This window comes from Pseudophryne corroboree, chromosome 1 (genome assembly GCF_028390025.1).
Source record: "Pseudophryne corroboree isolate aPseCor3 chromosome 1, aPseCor3.hap2, whole genome shotgun sequence".
NCBI classification, from domain to species: Eukaryota; Metazoa; Chordata; class Amphibia; order Anura; family Myobatrachidae; genus Pseudophryne; species Pseudophryne corroboree.
Genome location: NC_086444.1, coordinates 591,790,574 through 591,802,862, shown reverse-complemented (window position 1 = coordinate 591,802,862; position 12,289 = coordinate 591,790,574). Strand labels below are relative to the sequence as shown.

At 49.4% G+C, this 12,289-nt stretch overlaps 1 protein-coding gene across 2 annotated transcripts in view; it reads left to right on the top strand.

Annotated features, from left to right (window-relative positions):
- The window catches only part of LOC134900610 (exosome complex component RRP40-like), a 49,864-nt gene that overhangs the window by 11,412 nt on the left and 26,163 nt on the right, over nucleotides 1-12,289 (top strand). For both annotated transcript variants that reach the window (XM_063914252.1, XM_063914253.1), the window contains exon 3: nucleotides 617-768. In XM_063914252.1, coding sequence (XP_063770322.1) covers nucleotides 617-768 — 152 coding nt within the window. The remainder of the gene's footprint in view (nucleotides 1-616; nucleotides 769-12,289) is intronic.

The window sequence follows — 12,289 nt, the reverse complement described above, 5'->3', positions numbered from 1 at the left end:
TGTCACAATCAGTGCGATTCTTCTTTCCTGCCTGAGGTTCTACGCTCTGCTCTGGTGCTTCTAGAACACTATAATCTGTTTCTCAGGGCTGAGATACGGACAGGCTGTGCTAGAAGCACCAGAGCAGAGAGTGACACCCCAGGCAGGAAAGAGCAACTGCATGGATTATGTCAGGTGCAGGGTGCTAGAATGAACACTATAGGCAATATTCAATTGTTATATGGCACCCAATCTCACATCTAAAGTGACAGAAGATCATGGGGCGATATTCAGTTTCTTATTTATTGCACCCATAGGTGCCAACCAAAGTAATGGGCACAACGTAAATAGTCCTTTAAGCGCTTGATATCCCTTCCTGCTTCGTCTTGGTAATGAGGTGAAGCAGGAAGTGTTATAGCGGCACAATCTGCGCAGGATTATTGGCGTATTATGTGGAGAATGGCAGGAAGTCCCGTTACATCTTCTCTGTAGCTTGGTGCTTCCATTAGGTCGTGCATTTTGAGACCACGTCCTCATTCTAACCTTGTTTAGATGCAGTTCACTGAAACCAATGTGGTTGTAACTTATAGCTGAACAATATTTACAATGTTATGTAATATGTATTATTTTATTCTAGGTCGGAGATCTTGTTTATGGTCAGTTCATCGTTGCTAATAAAGACATGGAGCCAGAATTGGCATGTATAGACAGCTCCGGGAAAGCCAATGGGAAGGGCGTTATTGGGCAAGACGGCCTCATGTTTAAAGTCTCCTTGGGACTAGTAAGAAAGTAAGAACATACTGTATGATCTCTATTAGTCAGAGACCTGCTTGATAGAAAGTAAATACTTGGTGCTACTTTGATTATGTCATGGACACAGAGCTAAACTAGTGTCTCCTCTTACAATACCAAATCACTCAATAAGCAGGGAAAGGCCACAGCCAGTGTTGGGGACAGTGAGGCAATTAAAGGTACTTCTACAGCCACCTACATAAAGGATTCTACTAACAATCCCCTCCCCCAGCAAGATTCCTTGTGGCTGCTACATGCAGCAGTTGTCCCTGACATGGCAGTGACTCTCTTGCTTGGTTATTTCTCCTGTTCATCTTTCCTGGCTTCTGTCTGGGATGGGGCACGTTAGTAAAATCATAGGTATAGTGCAGCTTTAAATATATATTTAAAACACTGTTTTCTAGTAAACACAGAGGCCCAAATGTATTAAGCCTTAACAAGTGATAAAGTACCAGCCAACCAGCTCCTAACTGTCATTTTTCAAATTATATGTTAAATGTATGAAGCAGTGATAAGAGTGGGGAAGAGTGGAGAATTGAAGTAACATTTTTCTCATACGTCCTAGAGGATGCTAGGGTCATCATAGAACCATGGGGTATAGATGGGATCCGCAGGAGACATGGGCACTTTAAGACTTTGAAAGGGTGTGAACTGGCTCCTCCCTCTATGCCTCTAATCCAGACTCCAGTTTTAGAATTGTGCCCAGTGAGACTGGACACACTACAGGGAGCTCTACTGAGTTTCTCTGAAAAATACTTTTTGTTAGGTTTATTATGTTCAGGGAGGCTGCTGGCAACAGTCTCCCTGCTTCGTGGGACTTAGGGGAGAGAAGTATGACCCACTTCCAGTGAATTCAAGGGCTCTGCTTCTGGCTACAGGACACCATTCGCTCCTGAGGGTGCTGATCGCTGGGTACGCCTAGATGCTTACTCCCATAGCCTGCCATCACCCCCTTACAGAGCCAGAAGTCGGAAGACAGGTGAGTAGCTGAAGAAAAGAATACTTCAGTGACTGCATTCTCTGAGGTACCGCACAGCGCACGGACGCTGCGCGCCAGGCTCCCACATATACACAGCACTGCAGGGTGCAGGCGTAGGTGGGGGCGCCCTGGGCAGCTAATAAATCCTCAGTGGACACTGGCAAAAGAGGGACATTAGTGCCGAGGCACTGTCCAAAACCCTCGCCAGTATAATCATAGAAGAAGCGGGACGGAAGCGCGCCATTAAGGGGGCAGAGCTTCATCCTCACAGCTCACTCTGCGCCATTTTCTCTCCATCAGCTGCAGAGACGCTGGTCCTTCCTTCACACTGACAAGTATCAGGGTGCAAAACGGGGTGGGCGTGGGGGCACTGGCTAATTTGGTGCAATATACTTTATATTAAAAGCGCTACAGGTCTGAGGCATTTATTGGGCGCTTAAGAACCGCTGATTGGGCGCTGGGGTGTGAGCTGGCAAATCCACTCTGTGTCTCTCTAACAGGCTTTACTGTGGGTCTGTCCCCTATATGCCCGGTGTGTTTGTGGGTGTTTGGTGCACGTGTGTCGACATGTCTGAGGCTGAAGTCTCTTCCCAGGAGGAGGCTGTATTAGGGACACAAACGACTGCGGGGGTGACCCTGTCGGCACCGCTGACGCCGGATTGGATAAATGTGTTGAACGCCTTGAATGCTAATGTGGCTCTTATTAGTAAGAGGCTAGATAAGTCTGAGTCTCAGACCCAGGCATGGAAGAAATCTGTAGAAGATATGTTATTGCAAAGTCAGGTCCCCTCAGGGTCACAGAAACGTACGCTGGCCCAGTTGGCAGACACTGATACCGACACGGACTCTGATTCCAGTGTCGACTATAGCGATTCCAGATTAGATCCAAAACTGGCAAAAAGCATTCAGTACATGATTGTGGCGGTTAAAGAGGTACTACATATCACTGAGGACCCGGCTGTCCCTGATAAAAGGGTCTGTATGTATAAGGAAAGTAAACCTGAGGTAACGTTTCCTCCATCTCATGAACTGAACACGCTATTTGAAAAACTCTGGGAAGCTCCTGACAAAAAGTTTCAGATTCCCAAAAGAATTACGGTAGCTTATCCATTTCCCTCGGCGGATAGGGAAAAGTGGGAGTCACCCCCCACCGTGGACAAGGCCCTGTCACGTTTGTCTAAAAAGGTGGCTCTCCCGTCACCTGACACGGCGGCCCTTAAGGATCCTGCGGATCGTAAACAAGAAACTACGTTAAAGTCCATTTATGCGACCACAGGTACGCTTATTTTATTTATTATTATTTATTAACAGTTTCTTATATAGCGCAGCATATTCCGTTGCGCTTTACAATTAGAACAAAACTGGGTAAAAACAGACAGACATAGAGGTAGGAAGGCCCTGCTCGCAAGCTTACAATCTATAGACCTTATCAGACCTGTCATTGCGTCTGCGTGGGTAAGTAGTGCTATCGAAAAGTGGGCAGACAACTTGTCTTCTGAAATAGATACCCTAGATAGGGATAGCGTCCCCTTGACGCTGGGTTATATCAAGGACTCTGCAGCATACCTTAAGGAAGCTGCAAGAGATATTGGTCTTTCTCTGGCTGGGTCCACAGGATAACATTGGGATATTGTCGAGCGACAGCAAAAATGGCACCAACACGGTCACAAGCTTTCTGGTCTCCCAGGATGCATTGGGTCCTCCACTATATAGTCCCGCCCACTGACTCAGTCAGATCAGTTTTTTGCTTGGTGCGGCAGGAAGCCGCATGGACACGGCTGCTGTGAGAGCAGCCTCAAGCTTTTATTATTTTATTCTTATAGAATTACTATATTGTTTTCTCTGACGTCCTAAGTGGATGCTGGGGACTCCGTCAGGACCATGGGGATTAGCGGCTCCGCAGGAGACAGGGCACAAAAGTAAAAGCTTTAGGATCAGGTGGTGTGCACTGGCTCCTCCCCCTATGACCCTCCTCCAAGCCTCAGTTAGATTTTTGTGCCCGGCCGAGAAGGGTGCAATCTAGGTGGCTCTCCTAAAGAGCTGCTTAGAGTAAAAGTTTTGTTAGGTTTTTTATTTTCAGTGAGTCCTGCTGGCAACAGGCTCACTGCTACGAGGGACTTAGGGGAGAAGAAGTGAACTCACCTGCGTGCAGGATGGATTGGCTTCTTAGGCTACTGGACACCATTAGCTCCAGAGGGATCGAACACAGGCCCAGCCATGGAGTCCGGTCCCAGAGCCGCGCCGCCGACCCCCTTGCAGATGCCGAAGAGTGAAGAGGTCCAGAAACCGGCGGCAGAAGACTTTTCAGTCTTCATGAGGTAGCGCACAGCACTGCAGCTGTGCGCCATTGTTGTCAGCACACTTCACACCAGCGGTCACTGAGGGTGCAGGGCGCTGGTGGGGGGGCGCCCTGGGCAGCAATGAAATACCTATACTGGCTAAAAGATACATCACATATAGTCCCTGGGGCTATATGGATGTATTTAACCCCTGCCAGGTCTCAGAAAAACGGGAGAAGAAGCCCGCCGAAAAGGGGGCGGAGCCTATTCTCCTCAGCACACAGCGCAATTTTCCCTCACAGAAATGCTGGTGGGAAGGCTCCCAGGCTCTCCCCTGCACTGCACTACAGAAACAGGGTTAAAACAGAGAGGGGGGGCACTTATTTGGCGATATGATTATATATATTAAGATGCTATAAGGGAAAAACACTTATATAAAGGTTGTCCCTGTATAATTATAGCGTTTTGGTGTGTGCTGGCAAACTCTCCCTCTGTCTCCCCAAAGGGCTAGTGGGGTCCTGTCCTCTATCAGAGCATTCCCTGTGTGTGTGCTGTGTGTCGGTACGTGTGTGTCGACATGTATGAGGACGATGTTGGTGAGGAGGCGGAGCAATTGCCTGTAATGGTGATGTCACTCTCTAGGGAGTCGACACCGGAATGGATGGCTTATTTAGGGAATTACGTGATAATGTCAACACGCTGCAAGGTCGGTTGACGACATGAGACGGCCGGCAAACCAATTAGTACCTGTCCAGGCGTCTCAAACACCGTCAGGGGCTTTAAAACGCCCATTTACCTCAGTCGGTCGACACAGACACGGACACTGACTCCAGTGTCGACGGTGAAGAAACAAACGTATTTTCCATTTGGGCCACACGTTACATGTTAAGGGCAATGAAGGAGGTGTTACATATTTCTGATACTACAAGTACCACAAAAGAGGGTATTATGTGGGGTGTGAAAAAACTACCTGTAGTTTTTCCTGAATCAGATAAATTAAATGAAGTGTGTGATGATGCGTGGGTTTTCCCCGATAGAAAATTATTGGCGTTATACCCTTTCCCGCCAGAAGTTAGGGCGCGTTGGGAAACACCCCTTAGGGTGGATAAGGCGCTCACACGCTTATCAAAACAAGTGGCGTTACCGTCTCCAGATACGGCCGCCCTCAAGGAGCCAGCTGATAGGAGGCTGGAAAATATCCTAGAAAGTATATACACACATACTGGTGTTATACTGCGACCAGCGATCGCCTCAGCCTGGATGTGCAGCGCTGGGGTGGCTTGGTCGGATTCCCTGACTGAAAATATTGATACCCTTGACAGGGACAGTATTTTATTGACTATAGAGCATTTAAAGGATGCATTTCTATATATGCGAGATGCACAGAGGGATATTTGCACTCTGGCATCAAGAGTAAGTGCGATGTCCATATCTGCCAGAAGATGTTTATGGACACGACAGTGGTCAGGTGATGCAGATTCCAAACGGCACATGGAAGTATTGCCGTATAAAGGGGAGGAGTTATTTGGGGTCGGTCCATCGGACCTGGTGGCCACGGCAACAGCTGGAAAATCCACCTTTTTTACCCCAAGTCACATCTCAGCAGAAAAAGACACCGTCTTTTCAGCCTCAGTCCTTTCGTCCCCATAAGGGCAAGCAGGCAAAAGGCCAGTCATATCTGCCCAGGGATAGAGGAAAGGGAAGAAGACTGCAGCAGGCAGCCCATTCCCAGGAACAGAAGCCCTCCACCGCTTTTGCCAAGTCCTCAGCATGACGCTGGGGCCGTACAAGCGGACTCAGCTGCGGTGGGGTGTCGTCTCAAGAGTTTCAGCGCGCAGTGGGCTCACTCGCAAGTGGACCCCTGGATCCTACAAGTAGTATCCCAGGGGTACAGATTGGAAGTTCGAGACGTCTCCCCCTCGCAGGTTCCTGAAGTCTGCTTTACCAACGTCTCCCTCCGACAGGGAGGCAGTATTGGAAACAATTCACAAGCTGTATTCCCAGCAGGTGATAATCAAAGTACCCCTCCTACAACAAGGAAAGGGGTATTATTCCACACTATATTGTGGTACTGAAGCCAGACGGCTCGGTGAGACCTATTCTAAATCTGAAATATTTGAACACTTACATACAAAGGTTCAAATCAAGATGGAGTCACTCAGAGCAGTGATAGCGAACCAGGAAGAAGGGGACTATATGGTGTCCCTGGACATCAAGGATGCTTACCTCCATGTCCCAATTTGCCCTTCTCACCAAGGGTACCTCAGGTTCGTGGTACAAAACTGTCACTATCAGTTTCAGACGCTGCCGTTTGGATTGTCCACGGCACCCCGGGTCTTTACCAAGGTAATGGCCGAAATGATGATTCTTCTTCAAAGAAAAGGCGTCTTAATTATCCCTTACTTGGACGATCTCCTGATAAGGGCAAGGTCCAGAGAACAGTTGGAGGTCGGAGTAGCACTATCTCAAGTAGTTTTACGACAGCACGGGTGGATTCTAAATATTCCAAAATCGCAGCTGTCTCCGACGACACGTCTGCTGTTCCTAGGGATGATTCTGGACACAGTACAGAAAAAGGTGTTTCTCCCGGAGGAGAAAGCCAGGGAGTTATCCGAGCTAGTCAGGAACCTCCTAAAACCAGGAAAAGTGTCAGTGCATCATTGCACAAGGGTCCTGGGTAAAATGGTGGCTTCTTACGAAGCGATTCCATTCGGCAGATTTCACGCAAGAACTTTTCAGTGGGATCTGCTGGAAAAATGGTCCGGATCGCATCTTCAGATGCATCAGCGGATAACCCTGTCTCCAAGGACAAGGGTGTCTCTTCTGTGGTGGCTGCAGAGTGCTCATCTACTAAAGGGCCACAGATTCGGCATTCAGGACTGGGTCCTGGTGACCACGGATGCCAGCCTGAACGGCTAGGGAGCAGTCACACAAGGAAAAAATTTCCAGGGAGTGTGATCAAGTCTGGAGACTTCTCTCCACATAAATATACTGGAGCTAAGAGCAATTTACAATGCTCTAAGCTTAGCAAGACCTCTGCTTCAAGGTCAGCCGGTATTGATCCAGTGGGACAACATCACGGCAGTCGCCCACGTAAACAGACTGGGCGGCACAAGAAGCAGGAGGGCAATGGCAGAAACTGCAAGGATTCTTCGCTGGGCGGAAAATCATGTGTTGGCACTGTCAGCAGTGTTCATTCCGGGAGTGGACAACTGGGAAGCAGACTTCCTCAGCACGACCTCCACCCGGGAGAGTGGGGACTTCTTCGGGAAGTCTTCCACATGATTGTGAACCGTTGGGAAAGACCAAAGGTGGACATGATGGCGTCCCGCCTGAACAAAAAACTGGACAGGTATTGCGCCAGGTCAAGAGACCCTCAGGCAATAGCTGTGGACGTTCTGGTAACACCGTGGGTGTACCAGTCGGTGTATGTGTTCCCTCTTCTGCTTCTCATACCTAAGGTACTGAGAATTATAAGACGTAGAGGAGTAAGAACTATACTCGTGGCTCCGGATTGGCCAAGAAGGACTTGGTACCCGGAACTTCAAGAGATGCTCACAGAGGACTCATGGCCTCTGCCGCTAAGAAGGGACTTGCTTCAGCAAGTACCATGTCTGTTCCAAGACTTACCGCGGCTGCGTTTGACGGCATGGCGGTTGAACGCTGGATCCTAAGGGAAAAAGGCATTCCGGAAGAGGTCATTCCTACCCTGGTCAAAGCCAGGAAGGAGGTGACCGCACATTATCATCACCACATGTGGCAAAAATATGTTGCGTGGTGTGAGGCCAGGAAGGCCCCACGAAGAAATTTCAACTCGGTCGATTCCTGCATTTCCTGCAAACAGGAGTGTCTATGGGCCTCAAATTGGGGTCCATTAAGGTTCAAATTTCGGCCCTGTCGATTTTCTTCCAGAAAGAATTGGCTTCAGTTCCTGAAGTCCAGAAGTTTGTCAAGGGAGTACTGCATATACAACCCACTTTTGTGCCTCCAGTGGCACTGTGGGATCTCAACGTAGTTCTGGGATTCCTCAAATCACATTGGTTTAAACCGCTCAAATCTGTGGATTTGAAATATTTCACATGGAAAGTGACCATGATGTTGGCCCTGGCCTCGGCCAGGCGAGTGTCAGAATTGGCGGCTTTGTCTCACAAAAGCCCATATCTGATTGTCCATTCGGACAGGGCAGAGCTGCGGACTCGTCCCCAGTTTCTCCCTAAGGTGGTGTCAACGTTTCACCTGAACCAGCTTATTGTGGTACCTGCGGCTACTAGGGACTTGGAGGACTCCAAGTTGCTAGATGTTGTCAGGGCCCTGAAAATATAGGTTTCCAGGACGGCTGGAGTCAGGAAAACTGACTTGCTGTTATCCTGTATGCACCCAACAAACTGGGTGCTCTTGCTTCTAAGCAGACGATTGCTAGTTGGATGTGTAGTACAATTCAGCTTGCACATTCTGTGGCAGGCCTGCCACAGCCAAAATATGTAAATGCCCATTCCACAAGGAAGGTGGGCTCATCTTGGGCGGCTGCCCGAGGGGTCTCGGCTTTACAACTTTGCCGAGCTGCTACTTGGTCAGGGGCACACCCTGGCTGAGGAGGACCTGGAGTTCTCTCACTCGGTGCTGCAGAGTCATCCGCACTCTCCCGCCCGTTTGGGAGCTTTGGTATAATCCCCATGGTCCTGACGGAGTCCCCAGCATCCACTTAGGACGTCAGAGAAAATAAGAATTTACTTACCGATAATTCTATTTCTCGTAGTCCGTAGTGGATGCTGGGCGCCCATCCCAAGTGCGGATTGTCTGCAATACTTGTACATAGTTATTGTTACAAAAATCGGGTTATTATTGTTGTGAGCCATCTTTTCAGAGGCTCCGCTGTTATCATGCTGTTAACTGGGTTCAGATCACAGGTTGTACAGTGTGATTGGTGTGGCTGGTATGAGTCTTACCCGGGATTCAAAATCCTTCCTTATTGTGTACGCTCGTCCGGGCACAGTATCCTAACTGAGGCTTGGAGGAGGGTCATAGGGGGAGGAGCCAGTGCACACCACCTGATCCTAAAGCTTTTACTTTTGTGCCCTGTCTCCTGCGGAGCCGCTAATCCCCATGGTCCTGACGGAGTCCCCAGCATCCACTACGGACTACGAGAAATAGAATTATCGGTAAGTAAATTCTTATTTTCTCTGACGTCCTAGTGGATGCTGGGAACTCCGAAAGGACCATGGGGAATAGCGGCTCCGCAGGAGACTGGGCACAACTAAAGAAAGCTTTTAGGTCACCTGGTGTGCACTGGCTCCTCCCACTATGACCCTCCTCCAAGCCTCAGTTAGATTTTGTGCCCGGCCGAGGTTGGATGCACACTAGGGGCTCTCCTGAGCTTCTAAAAAGAAAGTATATAATTAGGTTTTTTATTTTACAGTGAGACCTGCTGGCAACAGGCTCACTGCAGCGAGGGACTAAGGGGAGAAGAAGCGAACCTACCTGCTTGCAGCTAGCTTGGGCTTCTTAGGCTACTGGACACCATTAGCTCCAGAGGGATCGACCGCATGGAACTGGCCTTGGTGTTCGGTCCCGGAGCCGCGCCGCCGTCCCCCTTACAGAGCCAGAAGCAAGAAGAGGTCCGGAAAATCGGCGGCAGAAGACATCAGTCTTCACCAAGGTAGCGCACAGCACTGCAGCTGTGCGCCATTGCTCCTCATACACACTTCACACTCCGGTCACTGAGGGGGGGGGGGGGCGCCCTGAGCAGCAATAAAAACACCTTGGCTGGCAAAAATACCACAATATATAGCCCCAGAGGCTATATATGTGATAATTACCCCTGCCAGAATCCATAAAAAAGCGGGAGAATAGTCCGCGAAAAAGGGGCGGAGCTATCTCCTTCAGCACACTGGCGCCATTTCTCCCTCGCAGCTCCGCTGGAAGGAAGCTCCCTGGCTCTCCCCTGCAGTCTACACTACAGAAAAGGGTAAAAAAGAGAGGGGGGGCACTAAATTTAGGCGCAGTATATATAACAGCAGCTATAGGGGACATAATTCAGTTAGTCCCTGCATTATATAGCGCTCTGGTGTGTGCTGGCATACTCTCACTCTGTCTCCCCAAAGGGCTTTTGTGGGTCCTGTCCTCTGTTAGAGCATTCCTTGTGTGTGTGCGGTGTGTCGGTACGGCTGTGTCGACATGTTTGATGAGGATAATGATGTGGAGGCGGAGCAGATGCCTATAGAAGGGATGTCACCCCCTGCGGGGCAGACACCTGAGTGGATGGACTTATGGAAGGAATTGCGTGCACGTGTCGACTCCTTACACAAAAAATTTGACGACATGCCAAATGCGGGACAGCCGGCTTCTCAGCTCGTGCCTGTCCAGGCGTCTCAAAGGCCATCGGGGGCTCTAAAACGTCCGCTACCTCAGATGGCAGACGCGGATGTCGACACGGATACTGACACCAGTGTCGACGACGATGAGTCTAGTCTAATGTCCACTAAGGCCATTCGTTGCATGATTGAAGCAATGAAAGAGGTGTTACAAATTTCTGATATAAACCCAGGTACCACTAAAAAGGGTATTATGTTTGGGGAGAAAAAACTACCCGTAGTTTTTCCCCCATCAGAAGAATTAAATGAAGTGTGTGAAGAAGCGTGTGCTTTCCCTGATAAAAGATTGGTAATCTCTAAGAAGTTACTAATGGCGTTCCCTTTCCCGCCAGAGGATAGGTCACGTTGGGAGACACCCCCTAGGGTGGATAAAGCGCTCACACGTTTGTCTAAAAAGGTGGCACTACCGTCTCCGGATACGGCCGCCCTCAAGGAACCTGCTGATAGAAAGCAGGAGGCGATCCTGAAGTCTGTATATACACACTCAGGCATTATACTTAGACCAGCTATTGCGTCAGCATGGATGTGCAGTGCTGCCGCTGCGTGGTCAGATTCCCTGTCAGAAAATATTGACACCCTAGACAGGGACACTATTCTGCTAACCATAGAGCATATAAAAGACTCAGTCTTATACATGAGAGATGCACAGAGGGAGATCTGCCGGCTGGCATCTAAAATAAGTGCATTGTCCATTTCTGCTAGGAGAGGCTTATGGACTCGCCAGTGGACAGGGGATGCAGATTCAAAAAGGCACATGGAGCAAAAGTCCTCCCCCGCTTCTTCCAAGTCCGCCGCATGACGGTGGGGCTCCACAGGCGGAGCCAGGTACGGTGGGGGGCCGCCTCAAAAATTTCAGCGATCAGTGGGCTCGCTCACAGGTGGATCCCTGGATCCTGCAAATAGTATCTCAGGGGTACAAACTGGAATTCGAGGCATCTCCACCCCACCGGTTCCTAAAATCTGCCTTGCCGATTACTCCTTCAGACAGGGATGCTGTGCTAGCGGCAATTCACAAGCTGTATTCCCAGCAGGTGATAATCAAGGTGCCCCTACTTCAACAAGGACGGGGTTACTGTTCCACACTGTTTGTGGTACCGAAACCGGACGGTTCGGTGAGACCCATTTTAAATTTGAAATCCTTGAACACATACATAAAAAAATTCAAGTTCAAGATGGAATCGCTCAGGGCGGTTATTGCAAGCCTGGACGAGGGGGATTACATGGTATCCCTGGACATCAAGGATGCTTACTTGCATGTCCCCATTTACTATCCTCACCAGGAGTACCTCAGATTTGTGGTACAGGATTGCCATTACCAATTCCAGACGCTGCCGTTTGGACTCTCCACGGCACCGAGGGTGTTTACCACGGTAATGACGGAAATGATGATACTCCTTCGAAGAAAGGGAGTTTTAATTATCCCGTACTTGGACGATCTCCTAATAGAGGCGAGGTCCAAGGAGCAGTTGTTGGTGGGAGTAGCACTATCTCAGGAGGTGCTACACCAGCACGGTTGGATTCTGAATATTCCAAAATCACAGCTGGTTCCGACGACACGTCTACTGTTCCTGGGTATGATTCTGGATACAGTCCAGAAAAAAGTGTTTCTCCCGGAGGAGAAAGCCAAGGAGCTGTCATCTCTAGTCAGAGACCTCCTGAAACCAAAACAGGTATCGGTGCATCACTGCACGCGGGTCCTGGGAAAGATGGTGGCTTCTTACGAAGCAATTCCTTTCGGCAGGTTCCATGCCAGAATCTTTCAGTGGGACCTGTTGGACCAATGGTCCGGATCGCATCTTCAGATGCATCGCCTAATAACCCTGTCTCCAAGAACCAGGGTGTCTCTGCTGTGGTGGCTGCAGAGTGCTCATCTTCTAGAGGGCCGCAGA